Here is a 22,038-nt window from a genome sequence, read left to right as displayed (position 1 = left end):
ATATAATCTCTCCCTGTCAGGTGCATACAAATGCTTTCTTTTCTCTATTGCAAGATGTAGAGTATCCTTTATCTCAGTTGGTCTGATCAAGAAACACTAAAGTTTACTTCAATGCAAATGCTTTTAAGTCCAATTTAATTTTCAAGTTGTAAATTCTATTTTGGACTTGAAGAGGGTTTTATGTGCCTAAAACTTGTATGGTTTTGCTACGTGAATTAGTTCAGTGAAAGATAATACACTCCTTCAATAAACTTTGCCTGACTTGGGTTTTCATAATATTTTGGTACAGAATTCTCTTGCAAACTGAAAATAGTGTGGTAGCTTGAAATATATATATCTTTTTAAAATAAAACTTGAAACTGAATGTTATATTTTTAGCTCTGTCTTCAAACTCAGAAAATACCACCACCTTTGTAATAACAACTGCAGAAGTTGCCAGTAGGAAATACAGACTCTTTGGCAATAGCACAGAAGACAGTTGGGAGCTTTTCACACCTGGAATCTGCAACTGGTGATGATTTTTGGCACCCAAGTGCTTGAGAAAGGAAAACCTAAAATGATATTAGTTCTGTGTTGAATTTTTAAAAAGATTTTCTTCACAATCAGTAAAACTGGAAATTTAAGTCCTCAGGTCCTACATTCAGTTTTCCCACTGATTTGGTGAATGACTTTCAAAACACCAGGTTTTAATGGATGTATTTAGAAAATATTCAGGTTTAAGTGTAGGTTGGCTTTTTAGTTTGGATGTTCAAATACATGCATTTAAATAATTTGTATCTGTAGAATTAACAATTTGAACGTGTTCTTAGGCTTTCTAAGACAGCAGACTTTACCGTAAATGTGGTGAAATTAGGACCTTTGAACATTTCCTGCCCTGAATTTTGCTTTATGCTGGCCTTTTAAAATTTTCTTTGTTCCTTAAGTTCTGCTTAAGAATGGAAAATACAGAAGTGGAAACAATCTTAGGTAGATTCCAATTAATTTACTAGTTTTTAAAATGAGCTAAGGCAGGTAGATAGAGCTCCTAATATGTTCAGAGAATTCCTAATAGTAAAAGGATGATACTATTCCATAGTGAAGACCAGAGCACATGCATTCCTTTCTATAGAACAGAAGTAATCTTCTGTGCTGCCTTGCTTTCTCCTGGAACTTCCAGTACCTCCATTCAGCCAAAATTGTCTTGTGCTCTTTCTCAACCTTGAATTTAAACATGTATAGAGGCTGGTAAGCAAAGGCTGGCTTCATTTTAGGCTATCTCTAAGGGAATCATATACATACACACAAATTACATAAAAGGGTTGCCTTTTTCTTCTGGAAATTTTGCACTGTTGTTTTCTAGTACCATAAAATCTCTTAGTGTACTTGGATGGGGTAAATTCATCTTTTGCAGGACTGATGTGTAGTTAATATCAGTTAAAGTGGATAGAGGGTTTTAAATAATGGATGTCTGTCTGTACAGTATTCTGGATGTCAGCTCTAATGCTTCTTTACCTGTTCTTGTTTTATACTGTAATCAGTTCCCAGCAAAGGTTTATGTGATGGAACAGTCTATCCTCATTGTGTTGTCCTAGTTACTCCATGACCTGTCATATGGAAATAAATTTGACAGAGTACTAATTGTCTTTAATTGTAGTTGTGTTATCTTGAAAGTGATAAACTGATCTCATATGAAAACTGATGAGTTAATGAATACAGAATTTTATGAGATATATTTCAATTAGATTGGCTGCTACTTTTTTAGGAGAATTATAAGGATGTGTTTGTTGTGCTGAAAATAGCCTTACTGCCACCTAAAAACTGCACTGCTAAAGGATTCATCTGCTGAATGAGTAAGGGAAAGCTTGCACCTTAACTTTGTGTCATTAATTATTCACCTGCTTCAGTAGAGTGCAGAACATGCTGGAGCTTTCTTAAATTGTTAACAGCATTTATCCTGTTAAAGAACTATGCTGTAATCAACGTATTTCAGTAATACAAATGCAACTGTATTTACTTTTATGAATCTTTAATTCACCTGTGAAATTTGGAGTGGGCTAAACAGTCTGAATTCAAATTCTTTTCAAATTCAGAGAAATTTCAGTTTTAATCTTGACTTGGGAACCGCCTTTAAAGAATGCATATTTATATCTGTCCAAAAGTCCTTTAAATGTAGTCATCTCTAATAATATCCTTTTCTTCTGTATAAATTTGGGGAAGGTGATTGTAACCTAAATTGCACCTACTAGAGTACATGTTATCTGTTATTAGGTAAGGAATATAAAGATATTTATCTACTGCAGTACATCCATAATAAACAGATTTGCAGACTGTACAGTGTTAAGACCATCAGAGGACACATCAGAGCAATGAAACTCTGCCTAGATCAGATTATGAATAAGGTCTTTAAAAACCATATTCTTGTGGCAATGCCTGAGTGTAAAGATGGAGGTGTATAAGCATCTGATAAAGCTGAGACTTAGCCAAAGTCTAAAGCATTTTCAGACTTAAATTAGGGAAATAAGACTTCTGTCAAAAAGAAATAATGAGAAAAACCCTTTCCTTCATACTAGGAGTTGGTATGATGGAGTCTAATTCAGTGTGGATGTCTAACTCAATGTTGCTGTCCGTACCACAACATGTGGAGCAAGGAGAGGGGTTTTGAAGGAGGACCATATAAAAGACTCATGGTTGTGAAGGAAGGCTTAAAGCTAAATGTATTCATTTACAGGAAGTTAAAAAAAGTAAGTTTAGATGTTTAAATGAAGTGAAATTACCGGAAATGGAATTTGGTTACCAAAACTGTAACCAAGTCATGTGGTAAAAAGTTAAAATTAAATGTATTAAACCTTGAAACAAAGCAAATTATGCTTATTGTGAGGGGAAAAAAACATACTGGAACATGTTAGCAGTGAAGAACATTTGGAGTCTTACATATTAGTGTGTGCTAATTCACTGAGAGGGGTTCAAGTTATGAAGTAGCCTGATCAGGTAAAGGGTTGGACCAATTTCAAACCTTCTGGCCTTGAAATTTGTCAGTGAATCGTTCTCCTGCTTTACTTGAAGACTTGAAAAAAACAGGATTCTTCAAATTGACTTCAACATGTTTGTAATGCTTGCAGTTCATTATTAAGCTTCAGGAGGAGCTTAGCACCTTGTCTTCAGGGGCTCGGGAGAGAACTTTTGCCTCCCATGCATGACATGTTCAATGGGTCTGGGTGTTTTATTGCTTTGAATACCTGGTTTTGATGATATAGATTATATATTGCTGCTTTGTAATGATCTAGGATGACAAGAGATTTAACAAGGAATTAGTGTATTAATGAAATAATTAAATGAAATTAATAGCTCTCAGAAATACTTGTCAGAGTTGTGACTATAAATTGTAAATTTAAATGTATTGAAAAATATATCAAATCGGGAATCAGGTCAAGGCTGATAGCAACATTAACAAAAACCTCTGAGCTGTCATATCTTTGATTTAATAAAGCATCTACTTTTCCCGCAGTTGATGAATTTTGCTCATGTTTGAAAGCTTCTGCAAAAATCTTACTTGCAATTTTAGATTTTGCTCTGGTGAGATAAATAGTTTCACCATTCCTTGTTTTAAGCAAATATCAGTAAAAAATAAATCCTCTTGAAGTTCCAGTATAAAAGTGAACAATTTATTTGTGAAGACCAACCCATGCTTCAATGTAACTGGCAGGTGGTGGAAAGAACCAAACATTTGAGTTAGGAGAGAAGCCACTGTATGTGCTTTAAGCATGTACTTTTGGAAATAGACCTTTTCCCTGTTCATTAGTGGGTTTTTGTTTCATCTTTTCTCCTGACTGTGTTATGATAATTCTGTAGAAAGGACAGTAAGTTTGCTCAGTGGTTAGTAGTGTTAAGGGTTTCACATAAATGGCTCTAGTTCTTTTTAGAATTTTGACCTTATCTGAAGGGGGGAATTTACTATCACTGGTAGAATTTAAATTGGTTTAGTTCAATCTGATTAAATTGCAGCATGAATGCTGTTACTCAGAATACACAATCTTAATTTGGTTTCTCTTCATTTGTTTGAATTAAACCAATTTAGGCTATGTATTGTGAATGAACACTGCTTTACAGGCATGTAATCCACTCTCATTTGGTGTAAATTTAGATCCCCAACGAATCCAGATTAATATTTCTCCAGAGGGTTCTGTTTTAATCTGGAGTTGTTCAACTGCCATAATGTCCAATTGAAACAAAAAAGGCGTAAATATATAATGAAAAAGAAATATGAAAGAACATGGAAAAAACCAGTTATTGTCGTGTCAAACAAATGTTTGTCTTAAAAAGCCAGATTGTTTAAGCAGTAGAGTGTTTATTAAAAAAGCATAATTTAGTCCCAGTAGTAAGATTGGCATTTAGCCACATGGAAAGCCATACTGCTGATTTAAATCAGAATGATTTTACCAGTTTTGCATATCGTTTGTGTGTTGATTCAGGGAGAAAAGTATTGTTCACTTGCAGTTATGCTATTTTGAAAGCCATAGAAATAACCTAAAGCAAATCTACTTTTTGAAGAGTATTGTCTTTGTATAAGAACACTTATACAAAGAATTACATTTGTATAATTACACCAGTGTAACAATAAGCACAGTTCTAGAGAAGCTCAAAGAATTGAAATAAGTTTTCATTGGTTGTAGTATTTGCTGATGGGAGCCGTTACAGATATATTAATCTCCAAAATACAATTTGCTATAATACTGTCTATAATCCAATTCAGCAATGATTGCTAAAACCAGAAAATTAAAAAAAACCAAACTGCCAAAATTACCAAAGAGAGGGTTTTTTCCTTACCAAAGACAGCTATTTATAGCCTGACATAATTGTACTTGAGATGTATTTAATCAGAAATAATCCTAGCTATGTGAAATACATTGTAAAATGTGACGTAATCTTTATGCAGTGCAACTGAAATTTAAGTATCTATTTTTAACATTGTAATTTTTGGTTGATATTATTTTAATGTTGTTACATATTACTATTAATTGATTAAACAATAATTTAATAAGTTATTAATTAGATTTTAAAAGGGATTATTGAAATGAAGTTTAAATGTAATTATGCCTTGCAGCAATTTGAAACTGCTTGTGGAATATACCTCTGAATTTGTTTAAGTTCATTAGTTCTATATTGAGATTGGTATTAGAGATTTGAGAGAGAGCAAGTTAAAAAATTAAGGAGGGATATCCTTTAATTTTTTTCTATACTGGAAACTGTTTGACTATAATTTCAGCGTTAGTCACTGTGGGATACAAAAACTAGTCGAGGTGCTGGGTGAGAAACACAACTTTTGCTGTATTTCTTGTTATTCTGTTCATCCCTGAGATGCCATGTTCTGCTCTGTTTCTGCAGTGTCTGGTTAAATGGAAGCCATTCCTGGGATCTGGATGGTTTCTGCTGACGCAGACTTTGCATAGCAGCTCCATCGCCTCAGGAGGTTGCAATGAGTGGAGGAGGGGATCAGCCTGACATCCTCAGTGTGGGAATATTGGTCAAAGAAAGATGGAAGGTGGTGAGTATGCCTTCCTGCAATTCTGTATCTTCTTTGAAACAAGCTTTTAGAAAGAAGTGGCTTATGCTTTGAAATTAATTTGAAAATTCTTGTGAGATATCTTTTGCTTCATACTTACATTCAATTGTGAATGAGCTTTAGAACTACTTGTTTCTCTTATCCTATTTTAAAGAGAAGTTATGAGGATTTAAAATAGGTTATTTTTTTTTCCTAGTAAGGACCTAGGAGAGCTCTTAAATCCCAATGTATTGCCTGATCCAAGCACAACTGGAAGAGTACTGTTAGTATATTGAACCCGAGCAGCCAGTGATTATGTCCATTTTGGAGATCAGTCAGATGCCCTCCCCTGATATTAGTAAGTTTGTGAGATATGTTACTTCTTACAGGAAGATCTTTCAGAACATTGCTGTTCTTCTTTTTGTTTGTTGGGTTTTATGGCATAGATTTATTCTCAGCTGATTTGTATTCATTTGATTGTGTGCCAGCATTGGCTTTACCATAAATAGCTCTGTTCCCTTTCCATGTTCGTATCCTTGATTTGCATCTTGAGGGAAATAGTATCCATTTGAAGTTATTTCTGCTGGGAGAAACAGGCTGAGTTCTTGTAGTTCCTTCTCCATTCCTCTGATCACTTTGGTTTTTTTTACTTAGAATTAAAACAAAGAAAAAGGGCAAAAAAAGAAGCCAGTTCATAACAGAGCATTTAGAGTATCTGTGTTTCTAGTAGGCTGTGAATGGATTCAGAATTGCTTGCTTTAGATTGCTCCCCTATTTCAAGATTTTTGGAACTGTAAGACTGAACATAGAAGATACAAATTCATCATTAATTTTAAATTCATAAGAGAGAATAATTTCAACTGTCTTTGCCGTCTGTTTCATTAAATATGCAGGAAGCTGACAGTAACTTTCTGTAGGAAATCTGTATTTCCTTTTAGATAAATGGAACCTAAATAGCTATCTCTGGAGTATAAGTATTTGTAAAATACCTTCTTACATTTCATCTCAATACAGCGGCGAAGGAAAAGCAGAAAGCATAGTCTTGAATCAGATCAAATAATATAAAATACCATTTTATATACAATAATACACAAAATACAATAGATAAAACCATATTAATATATCACTATCTACAAAACTACCTAGTTGTCTGATATGTGCAACAGTGGCTGTGTTTTCTTTGGGTTTATTTTCTTTCCTGTGTAATGAAGACTGCTGATCACATAAGTATCTTCTGGAAAATTTTGAAAGTAGGCTGAAGTTTGTTTCATGTAATTACACATTTTCACTTATGGTTTCCAGATCAAGTGTTACAGGTAGATGAGTGCCAAGTATTTCCTATGGGTAACTCTTAAATTTCTTACCTTCTGTAGCAAACATTAGGGATTTCTTGATGACTTCTAAGATGATAGACTTCCTGAATTCAGGATTTCATGGGACTGTCTCTCAGTGGAAGAAACTGAAATGCAACTTTTGGATTTTTTTTCTGTTGAGGACTTTGTTCTTGCAGTTTTGAAAACCATATCTAAAATTTTTGGACATGAACATTTTAAAAAACCATGTTCAATTAAATTTAATTTTAACCTAGACATTATTTAGGGTGATTCTATTTTGAAAAGTAAGCATAAAAAAGATATTATAAAATATTTTTTCCCCAGTGACAACCCCTTTCTATAGTGGTCTCTGTTAACATTTGCTTTTATCCTTTGTTGATGCCTTTCCTCTTGCCTCTTTTTTGCCTTTGAAACATTTATTACAATCCTGATGTGGAGAGACTTGATTGTAATGATAATAGGTTTTAGATATCTTAAAAAATGACATTCAGTATGTAGTGTAAGCAAAGGTAACAAGAAAAAACTTTTTGGAAATTGTATGCTTTAGCCTGGAAGCATACAAAGACACAGAAGTTGAAGAGAGAATGGAGAGAAAAAGTTTGGGGTGTGAGATGCTGAATGCAAAAAGAGAAGGCTGAAGCTAATGAACAGAATGGGAAATTGTACTGCAAATGTAAACAAGGGCAATGCAGTCCTCATCAAGGTAAAAGATGTTGAGCAGCTGTGGCAGGAGGCCAGTATGGTTGAGTGGTCAACCCCTGTGTGAACTGGAAAACGAAATACAAGTGAACAGAAGGTGAGAATAGGGATGGGCTGCCCAAGATTAGCATGGAGATGTTGCCTCTGTGTGATGAATGTATAGGAAAGCCAGAGCTCAGCTGGCATTTGTGACTGGTGAAGGAAAAGCTACAAGAAAAGCTTCTATAGGAATGTTGGCAGCAAAAAGAAGGACCAAGGAAAAGACGTACTCTTTGTTGAATGTGTATGACTCGGTGACAAAGGACATTGGAAGTATTTTTTTCTGCAACCAAAGAGAGGTTAATTTGTGGAACTATTGAGTGATGTAATTATTGGATATATGTTAATGATTCTGGTGTACTTTAGCTGAAGATATAAATTGATCTGTTTATTTTATTACTGTGGTGGTGGTTTTGTTTGTCTTAAATTTCTTTGAAGCACACACACAGAGAAACAGTGCTTTCAAAGGCAGTCTTTCTTGGTCTGGCCTTTTCTCAAAGCTGGTACATGAAGTTAGATGATAAATGTGTCTGCATTTGTAAGGGGGTGAGGATGGCTGAATCACCTCTTTCCTTTTCCTCTCACCTTTTCCACTGTGCATTCTCACTGGTGTGCTTCTACTATGTTGAAAATTCATGTGTTACCTGTTATCTTCTTCCTTGTTCATAGAACCTAGGCTATTTTAAAAAATGTTCTTCCTGCTCAGTCGAAGGTCTGATGGTCTGGATTAGGAGACATTTGATTACTTTTCAGAATCTGAAGATGGGTCAGCATATTGCTACTCTCTAGAACGGTGGACTGTTTAGATGACATTTTACACAGTGTAGTCATATAATGTTAGTGCCTATGTTTTCACATGACATTTAGAAAACCATGTCAGTCTTAGGGTGAGTTCTTTTTGTCTCCTTTTCTCTTTTATCAACTTTAGAATATTAGCCAGGGGAGGCATTTTGTGAAACAACATTGACATTTTTGATATTGAAAACCAAAGAAGTGTCTGTTCCCTGTGACCACTTAAAGCAGAATGAAAAAACATCTATTCATGTTTGCTCTGAATGTAGTGCAAACTAATTAGTATGCCTTGAGCATTCTTTTTACCTCTTCCTTGCATAAATGAAACTTTCAGTGCTGCAAGTTTCTTGAGTCTGTCTGTTAATAACAATGATATTGGTGAATTGTAAGTGAATGTGAGTAACATTTGAGTTGTATATTCGAAGATAATCTTAGCGCTTTCTTATAATCTATGATTTAGCTGCTGTGTGCAAGTCACTCCATAGAATCGAAAATACTGTCTCCTTTCACGAAATCCCAAAACTTGTATACCTTTATACCTTTATTATTCAGTGTGCGTATTTCTGAAGAGAGACAAAGTTGATATATTCTAAAAATGTCACTGTGCATTTGTATTTGAAGATCTCTGGGCTGTGTGTGACTATTTGAGGAAAGACTTTATTCAGCATGCTGACTTTGCCCAGATTCATGCTGGGAATACTACTGCACTCTTCTATTATGCTGTATACAATAGTGCGGATGGGGATCAGGTGTGTTCCCTTCCAAACTGTGGTTAGCCATACCTTGGTCAATTATTCAGTAGCTCTTTTGTGTACTGAAGGATATAATTGTTATTTTAAAATCTGTTTGTAATATAACAGCGTTTCCATTATGACAGACAGAACAAAGTATTGCTGGTTTATTTTCTTTCTTCTCCTCTCTTTAAAATATGATTTTGTTCTTTCTTTTTTCCCAATGTAGTTGAGGAAAATAGGAGGTGGAGGATTTGGAGAAATTTACGATGCACTGGACTTGCTTACTCGGGAAAATGTTGCACTGAAGGTGGAATCAGCTCAGCAGCCAAAGCAAGTGCTAAAAATGGAAGTAGCTGTGCTGAAGAAGCTGCAAGGTAGGGCTGTACCTTGGATATGTGAGAAGTAGAATGTCAGTGTATCTTCTTTAAAAAGATCATTGTAATTATAACAATATTTTGAGTAAATATTTTGTCTATGCTATATGTTCTTGCTAAATGATTGTTAAAAGTGGAATAGAAACTATTTCAGATTCTGAAAGTTTTGCTACAGGGAAGCTTTTATTTGAAATGGGATGACATGAAAATAAAGAGAACAACAAAAATAATTCAATTGCTGCAAAAATCTTGGTTCAGATTTACTTTATTCTGAATCCATTATTTCCCTTTGTTTTTTGCCCTAGACTGTTGTTATTCTTGTTTTTATTTTTTCTTCTAAGATGGTATATTTTTCTGTACTATGTAGCATTGAATATTTGAGGGTCCTTCACATAGCATATGTGATAAGAATATTTGTTTCCTTTGCTTTGCAGATGTTGCTGAGAATTCAAATATTGAAATGGGAAACATACTTTAAAAAATCCCCATGAGCAAAATCCCCAACTTTAAATACTGTAACAGGCATGTAAATTCCTGAAATGCTTCCAGGGTTCAATTCATTGAATCAGTTTGAATAGTCACACTTTCTGTACCTTTAGATACTTTAATGAAGATGTCAATACAGAGAGCTATGCAGTGGCTTCTCTTCATTGCTTTTTATAACACAAGATTACAGAAAGAAAGTTTAAACAGTGACTTTTTCTTTAAAAATTATTATTTTTAATCTGGAAGATTTTGAATAATACATGCTTTCCTGTCAGCATCCCAATTTTTCCAAACTCTTACTTTGAGTAAAACAAAGTCTGCATGACATGTGGTGCTGCCTAATGTGCTGTAAAGGTCACACTGCAGCAGGAATTGACAGGCTCTATAGATTTAAGAGGGCAAGCATGTCACATGTTATGATGTTAAACTGTTCCTACACTCTTGTCTTTTTCAAGGCTTTCACTGAAGCATCTAGTATTATACAGCTGAGCAAGGCGATTTTCTTTGAATTTTGAAGTTTCTACTCCAGAGATGAATAGTAAATTTCAGTATTGCCAGTTGAAAATTTGGAAAACGTTTGTCAGTGTTCTTGAAAGAAATTATCCTAAAGATAGCGAGTTTTGAAGAACAAAATACTCTGTAATTCCTGGGGTTTTTAAATACTCAGAAATAATTTTTCCAGGGGTTTGTGGTTTTTTCTGCACACATGGGCTTGGTTCTATTTTTACAAAACTCAGACTCTTTAAAATGGTATAGATGAAAGAACTGAATGATAAGGAAATTGATAGATCTGAAAGAAAACACTGGAATTTGGTAGCACTACAATGCCAATGTATTTATGAAAACATGACCTTATATAGGACTGTGTGGCTGCAGCGCATTTTAACTTTCTAAACTAGTGGAATTTCAGTTAAGATGTTAGAAAATGGGGTTTTTTTCTTAGTCAAAACATTTTATGTTTTGAAATATTTGTGGATAAAACCCTGATGAAATAATAAAATATTTATGTGTGAAAATTTGCCATAGGGCCTTACAGAAGTTATACTGTGAGAGGAATAGTTAGGGAACTATAATTCCAAACATCCCAAATGTTCCTGCAGAAGACTGTTGGTTCTATTGAATCATGGGAAATGTCTAGGTGAAAAGAACAGAACAATGAAACATCTGAACAACAGATCCACCGAGATAAATAATCCACAAAATATATAATCCAAGTAAATATTTCTGTTATTTATTTTCTCAGTGTTATTTCTCTGAGCAAATAATAACACTGAGAAGCTTTTATATAACTGAAACCCAGATTTTATATGAGATCATTAGAAATTATGCTTTTGACAATCTTTTTCTAAGAGCAAACAATCTAAATATATTACTAATCTTTATACTTTATTGCTCTCTTGAAAAAGAAAAAAAAGTTGGTGGTAATAGTAACACTAGAGGTGACCTCCAGTCGTTGTGGAGGTTTACACTTAACACTGTTATCGCTCTGGTTTTAGATAGGGGATGTTGTAGGTCATCTGCAAAGCAAACATGTTGAAGAGATGGGTCAAATTAACCTTTTGCAGATATTGTGATTTATAATTTGCACAGATACAGTACTTTAGTTTCACATGCACCTTTTTAACCATACTTGGAATGTTTTTTATTAAATAAGGTTATGGTAGAGATCATTTTATGTTTTACAGGAAATCTTTGCTCCTAGGATCCATTTGCATTAATTTCTTTACCTTTACAAGTTTTCAATATTGAAGAGCTAAAAATTTGAAGCATAGGGAAAATCAAGAAAAGTGGATGAGAATGGGGAATAGAAAATAACTTTATAATTGCTTCTTAAAGATTTTTATTATTCTTAAGGTTTTTTTATCATGTAGAAATTAGTCTTATTTTTGACAATATTTTTTCTTTTCATGCAGATTCAGATCAGGTGAAATTGTAAATAGTTCTTTTAGGATAATTTTGTAACAATCTTCTAATATCGTATGTCCTCTGACACCAACTTTTATCTTGTTCTTCTATCCCTTTTTGGTGTGTGTGTACGTATGTATGTATGTCTGTATATATATAATTACTCTCCTTTTCTCAAAGGGCCTTGGTCCTTTTCTTGCAAGGCATTCTAGTTACATTGGACATAGAGAAGAAGGAAAAGAATTGTATGAAAATCCTTTTTCTTTCAAATATTTGAAGTTTCCTCTGTTTGTAATGAAAGACAGTGAGTTTGCAGTGTTGGTGAAGATTTTCTTGATACGTGTATCTGATTTTTAGAAGATATTGCACAATTTGTGGAATATCATGAAGAAACAGGCTTTTAGAAGAGAATAAATAAACAAGTGTACTACATCTAGAGCTAGATGTAGCTAGAATAGCTCTTCTAGTCTATACTAGGCCTAGGCACATTCTCAGGATTATAAACATGCTCTTGAATATATCTGTATTAGAATCTTATTTCACAGAAACTGTGAAACTGAAATAGGAATAGCTGTTGACAGAAGTGCAGGAATGCACTATTTCTTACCATTCTTTACTTTCAGAAACTTTTAAAATTAAAACAGTGTGGTCATTATCACGGAGGTAAAATGAGTAATAACTGTGTGGTTTAATGAAGTATATAAAAATAGTAACTTTGTATATGGTACAGTGACTAATGAAAAACTTAAAAGAAGTTCTTTTTAAGACTCTGAGCTAGCAAAACATGCTGGAATATGTGAGTAATTGTATGACTTCTCTCTTAATTGTGAAGGAGGACCTGGCTTACTGATACGGCCATTTATTACGGCTTAGTCATCAATTACATCCTAATTTTTTTCTCTCCGGTGTCTCCTAATAATTGTTGCAGAATATTGTTTAACTCTTTAGGTTCCTTATTTTTGTTTTTTTTTTAAAGAAAAGAAATCTGCTGCAACAGATGGTTGTTTTGTTTAACCATGTTGTTGGGCCATCTGTTCCCACAGTCAGTTGGGAGAAGACAGATTTATCACATCTCACTCAGTGAGACTCACTCAGTTGGTTTCTGTCTCACACAACCTCACAGACTTCTCCCTCACTCATTTACAGCTCTGGAGCGTAATTTAGTGATGGGCTGTGTCTGGTGTAGGCTGCAAAGCTGCTGTAGTGCTACGCTGCAGCAGCCTGAGGAGTGGCATACAGGCTTAGCACCCTCCCTAGGAGGTTTTTCAAGGGCAGGGTTGTTCCCTGCAGCCCACTACCATCATCTTCTCACCCTGCAGCCCAGCAGTGGAGCTCACAGGTGTAAGAAAGCACTGTTTTCCTGCTGAGGAAAAGGCTGTAGTGGGTGTGTATAGCCCCACTGGAGTGGTAAAGGATCATTCTATTTGAATAAGGTATTCAGGCTCTACTTCTGCCCTTCCTCTTTCCTCAGTTTTATATAAAAGTTTCTAGGGAATTTACCACACAAGTTGAGTTGGTGCTCCAGTCAAAATGGGATTTCTCTGACCAAACTGAGTTTTGGACATTTACTGAATTTGTCAGATAAAATCTGACTAATGTATGTTTCTCTGGAGATGTTCCTTCAGAATACCCACAAATGGCTGTAAAATTAATCATAAATATTTAAGATGAGACTTCATTAAGGGAAACTGCAGCAATGAATGTACAAAATTTCTTCTTGATAAATTTGCTACTCATCCTTTTTCTTCATAAAATTATACTGTCTGTAATATTGCCTGTCTTACTTGAACAAATGGGTGGAACGAAAAAGTGGAGGAAAACCAGTGATCCTTAAAGTTTTGCACTTATGTGTTTGCAGAAATGTAGAGATTGCTTTTAAAATAAATTATTTTGATGGCTGTAAGATTTTCTTTGTTTAAAAGGGCCTACCTACCTATTTTAATTGGATGTGGCAGGCAGCTTCCTGACAAAGCAAGAAACAGGCAACCACTTTTCTGTCAAGTGCATTGAAAATATTTAGAGGCTGTAGGGTCAAGTTTTAGGGTTTTGATGGAGCTGCAAGTGCAGCCATAGCAAAAAGTCCCCTCAGATCTGTAGCTAGATATTATAGTGTTTTGAAAACAGTAATGAGTGGGTGGGGGTTCCCTGTTTGTGACATTCTTGTAATCCTAAGTGTAAAGAAATTCGTGATACAAATATTAGGTGACAAATTTTGCACAACTTTAGCAACCACTTGAGGTTGTCAGCTTTCTGTTGGCTTTAACTTCCTTTGGTGTGATACAGGAAGGTAAATGGCCTGAAGAACTTTAATTCTGCAGTTCCCTGTGCTGTTGGAGAGTGGGGCAGAGTGAAGTCATCAGGAGCTTTTCTCCAGGTCAATGAACATTGGTGCCAAAATGACAAGAGGGTGGCATTCCCTTTCTGTTTCCAACTGCAGCCTTTGGCTTGCCTTTTTCTCTGTATTTACCTGGGAATCTTCTGCTTTGACTTACAGGCAGGATAGTAAGGAGGTTATTTTTGACCTGTCTTCTCCACAGTTTGCTCCTAGGACATGGGGAGGCTTTAAAGAAAATTGGCTTAAACAAAACACTAATTTTTTTTTTCCTGTTTCAGTATACCTGTGCTGAGTTTATCTTTTGTAGCTAAAGAGCAAGGATTGTGTTCTAGAGAAAGATATTAATAAACTGAATTAGTTGAATTACATTTTCTACATTTTTTTAATATAAAACATAATTCACAAGTAATACTAGTTTTCTTTCATCATGGCAACTGCAGCTTGTAGAAAAGAGGAATATTGGGTAGGAATATTGTCTATTACAAACCATTAGCTTTGTAAGAAAATAACCTTTTCCAGTCCAAAATGCCTCAAATTTGTGGACATTTATGCATGTTGTGCATGTTTTTTATGGAAGAGTGAGAGCTGTGGTATGGGAGAAAGCTTCTGTTTAATTGCAGGTAGAACTAATTTCAGTTTTATTGCTGTTGAACTGTGTGGGGCTTAGTTCATTATTTTACATATTTTCCAGTAATTTCCTACATATTTACAGGAATGAAACACAGAATTTCATTATTATTGGCTAATTTGCTTCTTTTTCTTTTAGGAAAAGATCATGTCTGTAGATTCATAGGATGTGGAAGAAATGACAGATTTAACTATGTGGTCATGCAGTTGCAGGTTAGTGTACCAAAGCGCTCAGTGTTTGCATGAGCATTATGAATGAGCATGAAATGTGTGTTCAGGTTTATTATTAGTCAAGTGTATATGAAAATACCAGTAAGGTTTTAGAGGATGCTAAACAAAAAGCCAAAAAAACCCACCCCAAAGATCACAAATGCATTGTAGTAAGTGAACCTAAATTGAGCATATCCTCGTATCTTTTCCCTTTTATATCCTTTCCATAATTCTCTCAAAAAGGAGACAGCTTACATCCTTAGAAAGATTTGACTGTTGGAAGAATGAACTGTGATATCTTCTGAGATATTTTACATTCCTTTAAAGTCTTCACTTGAAAATAGTCAAAAATGTATTATATTAGTCTCTGCATTTTGTTGGCTTTTTTATAAAAGTGAAAAATTACCCTATGCAAGTAAAAGGAAACACTTCATTTTACTGGAAGACTTGTTAATCAAAAAAGGAATAAAATAGGTGATTAGCACTTAGAATTATGGGATTAATGTCCTTTGTCATCCTAGTGAATATGAATACTGAAAAAAATGTGTTCTAGTTCATACTGTTGTTCGTCTGTTATTTTACAAAACAGTTCTGTGATGTCATGGGGTTGCATTTTCTACATAATATATTTTTTCATCTATTTGATAGAATGTATAATTAAATTATGTACTTTTCCCTAAAGTAGTGATTGTGAAGAAGTCTTCATGAGCATTTTCTCGGTGCCTTTTTTGGGTGTAACACAAATACAATTTAAATAATACTGTTTGTACTGGTCTTCTAATAGGGTTTGGTTTGTTCCATGTTTTTAAGAAAAGGAAGATACTAAAGTCCATAAAGTCCATATTTTCAAAAACAAATTTTAAATTTAGTGCTGGAGATACTCGGGGACATACAGTCATTACATTTAGGTGAGATGTGTTACCCTCAAGTGTGAAAATAGGTATTGAGAGTATTTCATGTTTAGTCATGAACAACTAAAGAAGAAGTAGGAAGACTTGACAGCATCTGTGAATCTTGTTTGTTGTGTCCTATTAGTATTTCTTTATGAAAATGCCCTTTTAATTTTGTCAGGGTCGGAACTTGGCAGACCTGCGTCGTAGCCAGTCTCGAGGAACATTCACCATTAGTACCACTCTGCGGCTTGGGAAGCAGATTTTGGAATCTATTGAAAGTATTCATTCTGTGGGATTCTTGCACAGGGACATAAAACCAGTAAGTCTGCCCATTAAATCAAAACTGGCAAGTAAGATGGTCATTAGATGGCTGCGTAAGTAAGAAGAAGTTCTATACCAGATGCTAAAATGCAAAAATGAGAGGGGATGGAAAATTGAATGTTTAATTATCAGATAGGGCAGATTTTCTTCTATAAATTAATGTTGGATTGCAACAACAGTAAGTGGTCCTTTTCACTGTCTCTAGTTTAGGCCTCGTTGCATTTGCTGTAGTTAAAACTCTTATTTTTAGCATCATATAACCAAGAGTATTTGCTGTGAGATATGAAGTAATATGCTTGACTAATGGCAATTAATATTGTCATATAATAAATCTAAAAGAATACATACTAACTGTAGAGGGTGTTTATCAGTCCTTCAATAGCAATTTTTATGTATTTAATATATTTTCAACAAACAAGGAAATGAAAGACAGACTGTATGAGAAAACTATTATTTTATTGTGCAATTCTTATTAGATCTATTGTTAATGTCAGTATGAGGAGAGTGCCTTCCTGATGGTATCACGCTTTTGTTCTTACTATTTTCTATTATTCTTTGAATTTATTCCTGAAATTCAGTCTTCTATTTTTAATATTGCTCTGGATGACAAATATCATTAGAACTCTGAACTGTCAGAATTTGTAAATGAGGAAAAAATAAGCAAATTTTTGTGTTTTCTAATAGATGCAAATATGGTTAGTTACATCTGACATATATTGCTAAGTTTCCTGAACGATGCTTACATAAAACTTCCAACAAATTTCTGTACATTAGGAATATTTCATTTGCATCACTTCTTCCTGGCAACTTTTCATAAAACTTGTATTTTCCCTGACACATCCCCATTTAAGCCTTCATTAAATAGGAAAGGGGCATAGAGGCAGTGAATGTCAAGTAAAATTGGTGAGAAAGAAGTAGCTGGAGCTAATTGTGCTTTGTGCTGAATTCAAGCCTTGAAATCCTTGTTGTTTGTTTTCCTTGTGACCAATTAGGCAATGCTGAAATTCTGCAAGTAGGCATCATGATTGGAAAATTCTTGCTAAAAATTAATATATTCTAAGGGATATAGTAAGGTGACAATCTCTTTGGACAATATAGGCCACTGTTCAGAAATACTAAGTTGGATGCCTGTTTCTCTTAATGGTTCCTTTAAATTTGTTAGGAGTTCAGTAGAAGTGAAAACATGGAAGGAAGGATAGAGAAATAGAATATGAATTTTCTGTTTGTGTTATTGCTTTAATATGTGAACATACTGAAACCTGTGTGTATTCATCTGTTATCTGTCTGTATTTGTTCTTCTTCCTAGTCAAACTTCGCAATGGGACGTTTTCCAAGCACCTGTAGGAAGTGTTTTATGCTGGATTTTGGCTTGGCACGGCAATTTACCAACTCATGTGGGGATGTCAGACCAGTAAGATTTTTTTTCACAGTTGAAATCTGAATTCTTGAATGTGGTAGTATGCTGTCTTTTCTTCTGAAGAAGTGTGGGAGTTGCATTGAACTGGTAACTGCTGTAAGCTTGATCACCATCCCAGCTCAGAAATGTCATGTGATTTATTAATTATGTTAAAAGACTGGCGGTAGGGAATGAGTTAGGTTTCCGGTTTTTGGCTTGAGACAGAGGTGTACATCTAAGATATTTTGTGATAATCTGTCATTTGTTTTGGAAAATCAAGTGATAAATAGGTCTTCATTAAATATCAGAATACTATACCAGAGCTGAATTTCACTTGCTGTTTTATATTGCATTTTAAAAAACCTGAAAGCCAAAAACCCAACAACAACAGAAAACTGAAGAGTATAAGTCAGACACTAAACTGAATATTTATAATCTGAAGGAAAAAGTCTGAGTAATTAAAAATAGTGAGAGGACACTAATTATTATATAAGAGGACATGAATAAGTGTAGTTGTTGTATTGCCAATGAAATGCAATCTGAATAAGATTGTAGGTAAAAGCATATCAGTGAAGAAATGACAATTTTAAGCAAGCAGAGCCTCCCTAATTCACTGGTGGGCAGTTAGTTTTGTTAATTTCAAAGTTTCAAAATGAGCAAGTCAGTGCCATTGTACGTGGTGATGTTTAAAAGAAATATTTTCTTTATTCAATTAATTTACATTTTGATGGCAACACCAAATAATGTACTAGTTAATATTGTGTAGCACATTTATAAATATGATGCAAATTGAGTGGTAGAAGCCATCTTGACAGGATTTTCACTCTTATTTTGCCTAAGAAGTAGGGAAAATGGCAGCTTTTTGTGTGCAGATTATGAGGTATGTGACTTAGTAAGGTGAAGCAGTGGGGTTCTGCTGTACTCTATTCCTTCAGCTGTAATGCTGGACACTGCAATGAAAGCAAAGAGCAGGGGAGACCAACAGAGTGCCTGCCGCTGTTGCAAAGATGAGCTAAACATTTTATGTAGTTTTATAGTTCTTTTAAAATTTCTCAGTGTTCTTGTTGTGTTCTGTATGTTTGGCTGCTTATAATGTTTTTTGAACTGGCCTCTAATTTCAAAGGCAAAACTGTTCCCAAGATTCTCTCTGTATACACACTAAAGGTAACATTTTCAGAAAAAGTAAATGATAACAGAAAATTCAATATTTTCTATATTCTTTCTTTTGTAAAAACTACCTCTCACCTTTTGTTTTTCATTGCAGTGTCCTACAATGTAACTGAAGTAATTCTTCAACTGAAATAGTTTAGAAGTTTTTGGCACTAATCCGTATTTGTAGAGTGCAGTGATGGTGGGGGAAAAGATAGTGGGTTTGTTTGTATGCAAATTGTTAGTTAGAAATGGTTCTTGGACAGCGAGCAGCCAAAATTCTTACTAATAGAGTTTATTAATATTTTCATTAAATGTGCTAGGTGCTTCTCCTTAAGGCTGTCCTTGTAAGCTTCATCAGCTTTCTTCTGCAGATACTGCACACAATGCAGGACAATGTAAAAGCATGTTCTGCAAAAGCGTAACACTCTCTTCATAAAAACGTGTTCCATAACAAAGCTTGGCTTGTTGCCTATTAGCTCTTTATAACCCTAGTTTTGCTTTCCCTGTTTAATTGTCTTTATCTCACACCAGGAGTTTTCTGGCTTTTACCCCCATCTTGCTGTTGGGGAGTGGGTGTGTGGCTGGGTGGGGCTTGGCTGCTGGCTGGGGTTAAGCCACGTCTGGTTATTGTTAGTTGTTTGTCATAAACAGGTTTGGAGGGAGGATTTTTTTGTTGTCAGTTTACTCTGTTCCTGAAGAGTTATGTAGACTCCTTGGACTTCTTACCTGAAAGAATGGTCAAGGCAGAGAACTTAGAACAGGAAATCCTTTCTTGAAGATGATCCAAACTAATTCCATGCCATTTTTCTGTACTGAAGGATCCCCCAGAGTTGCCTGTCATATCTGACATTTCCTAGGACATTTCAGTGTTATTTTCAGAGATGTCGTTCATCTTTGTACTACCTATCTTAATGTCAGACCCCAATAAAGCCATGCTATCAGGGAGTCCATTCAGCTGTACCTGCTTCTATTTAAATGCTGTTTTGCAAATGCAGATTTAATATAAAAATCTTTTCAGAAAGTACTATTTAAAGAAAAAAGATTTTCAACACTCATAGTTCTTACTGTGTTTTTCATTGTATTTTGGAGTGTCACATGTGGACTCCTTATAAAGAACTGAAGAGCCAGCATTGTGAGCCCATTTCATTGGATTTGCATTTGCATAATTTTACACCCTTGGTTTAGGTTATCTACAATAACCTTTAGCATGCAGCAGCCAGATGACAGTAAAACTGATCTTGAAAGGAAAAAAAAAAAGTCAAGGATATATATTGTAATTTATCCACCAAGAATCTAAGTGTTTTCTCCTGTAAGTATTAATGTCACCTTTATGCTCACATTTTTGTATCCATCATGAAACGCTTAGGCTTTTGAAGTCAGTAAGCAACAGCAGTTTTCATGTGAGGTCCTGCTGCAGGATGCACTGATTTTTACATAACTGAGGGACACAGTTCAGAAGGGAAACAGATGTCTCTTGGGAATCATCAGTTAGTTTTCTTCATATATTAACTTGGAGGCCTAGACAATGATGTGTTGTTTGGGTCAGCCATCCAGCATTCAATACCAAGAATGGCATGGAATTAAAGAGCAGAGGAGTTCAATGAGCTTTTAAAAGTGGACATAAATTGCTGTAAACATAGGAACATGTTTTGGTATGTAAAACCTAGTATCAAATCTCTTCTTATTTCTTTCTGATTTCCCTGGTACTTCTGTCATTGCCTTTTTTGCTTTTTAACAGAACCTCTACACACAATGCAGCTGAAATAACCTTTTATAGCCTCTCTCTAGAACTACAGAATTTCCTCATCCAACAATATCAGAACTCTTTTTCAGAAAAAAGTGAAATAATACATCTCCAGGATATTGTAGCTGTCTTTTTTCTCTTTCCTCCTCTTCCCTACAAAGGGAATGCAGTGCTCTAAGCTTATTTTACACATCCACCATGTAGGTAGTAATCTATTGTAAAGTTGGTGAAAAGGGATAAAATTAGTTATAAATGTAATACAACTGTTAGAAAGGACTAATCCTTTTTGGTATTCCATAATCATTATCTGGACTGTAATTTCAAATTTAGTATTTTCCTTCAGGAAAAAATTGTCCCTCTTAATAAAGAGGGGCAAAAGATCATTTCAGGAAATTAGAGGAAGAAGTATTTTGAGGGACAATTTTACATAATGAAAATGTGTTCAAGTTTTATTAGTCTGCCCCAATGTGTGAGCATACTGTCAAAAGGAAATGCCTTTATTGCTTATCTGAAGGATCCAGGGGTTTTACATTGTCTTGGGTTATTCAGTTAGTAGAGATGGTTGCCCACTTGTTCCAGATATTCGCCTTAAAATTAATTTGTTGTAGTTGCAGTTTTCTTCTTGTAGTATTGTTTCACTACAGTGGTCTATGTGAATCTTCAAAACTGAAAGAAAATCATGTTAACATAAAGCGTAAAGCAAAACCAAGGCTTTGCACATTTTTCATGCTACAGATAGTTCTCTCTCAGAATTACTACTGTGAAATAAAACATTTTAACTGCTAATTTTCACATGGATTCATTTTATCAAAGTTCCGTCTTCCAGTTGTCTGAATGACTATGCTTGTGAGGAGCTGACTTTGAGGAGAGAGGGATATCTCTGTTGTGTTCAGTAATAAGATACTTGTAAAATGCATAAACATATTGAAGAGAGTAATGAAAATCTGCAGCTTATTAAGTTGTATGATCTGACACTATTACCTGGCTAAAACTTAAAAATCAGAAACAAACATTTATTGCATTTTGTAGGTTTGTGAGAGGTGGATGAAAGATAATGGCTTCTGATATTAAATTCTGCATGGTGGGGACAATACTAGGATGCAGGCACTTGGGGTACATGTAGAATTAAATTATAGAATGGAAGTTGATAAGGAACTGCTAATTGGTGGGAGGAGCCTTCCCTGGGGATGGAAAAGATCAGAAGAGAGTAAATTGAGTATGGGAAGAGCAAAAAATGCTGGGGATGATGTAGGCTGTTAAAAGAAGGAAGGATGAAACAGAGGCAAATAAATAAATTGTTGGAGAGAGGAAGCCGATAAATGAATTAATGGTGTAGATAAGAATTGATTACTGCAAAGCAGGGTAATTAGAATTTAATTGTAGGGATACTCTAATCATCAAGCAAATACATTTAGGAGGATGCAAATTTAATATGTTTATGAGATTCATAGTCTGCTGTTTATTGCTTTTTGAAGGTGT

At 34.7% G+C, this 22,038-nt stretch overlaps 1 protein-coding gene across 2 annotated transcripts in view; it reads left to right on the top strand.

The window, feature by feature from the left end:
- Nucleotides 1–22,038, top strand: part of TTBK2 (tau tubulin kinase 2) — an 84,616-nt gene that overhangs the window by 16,845 nt on the left and 45,733 nt on the right. For both annotated transcript variants that reach the window (XM_063398618.1, XM_063398617.1), the window contains exons 2-6: nucleotides 5,362–5,521; nucleotides 9,343–9,490; nucleotides 14,983–15,056; nucleotides 16,125–16,265; nucleotides 17,574–17,678. In XM_063398618.1, the coding sequence (XP_063254688.1) occupies nucleotides 5,453–5,521; nucleotides 9,343–9,490; nucleotides 14,983–15,056; nucleotides 16,125–16,265; nucleotides 17,574–17,678 (537 nt within the window). In that variant the 5' untranslated portion in view covers nucleotides 5,362–5,452. The remainder of the gene's footprint in view (nucleotides 1–5,361; nucleotides 5,522–9,342; nucleotides 9,491–14,982; nucleotides 15,057–16,124; nucleotides 16,266–17,573; nucleotides 17,679–22,038) is intronic.

The sequence above is a fragment of the Prinia subflava genome, chromosome 5, assembly GCF_021018805.1.
Source record: "Prinia subflava isolate CZ2003 ecotype Zambia chromosome 5, Cam_Psub_1.2, whole genome shotgun sequence".
Classification (NCBI taxonomy): domain Eukaryota; kingdom Metazoa; phylum Chordata; class Aves; order Passeriformes; family Cisticolidae; genus Prinia; species Prinia subflava.
This window is presented reverse-complemented; position numbering and strand designations above follow the sequence as displayed.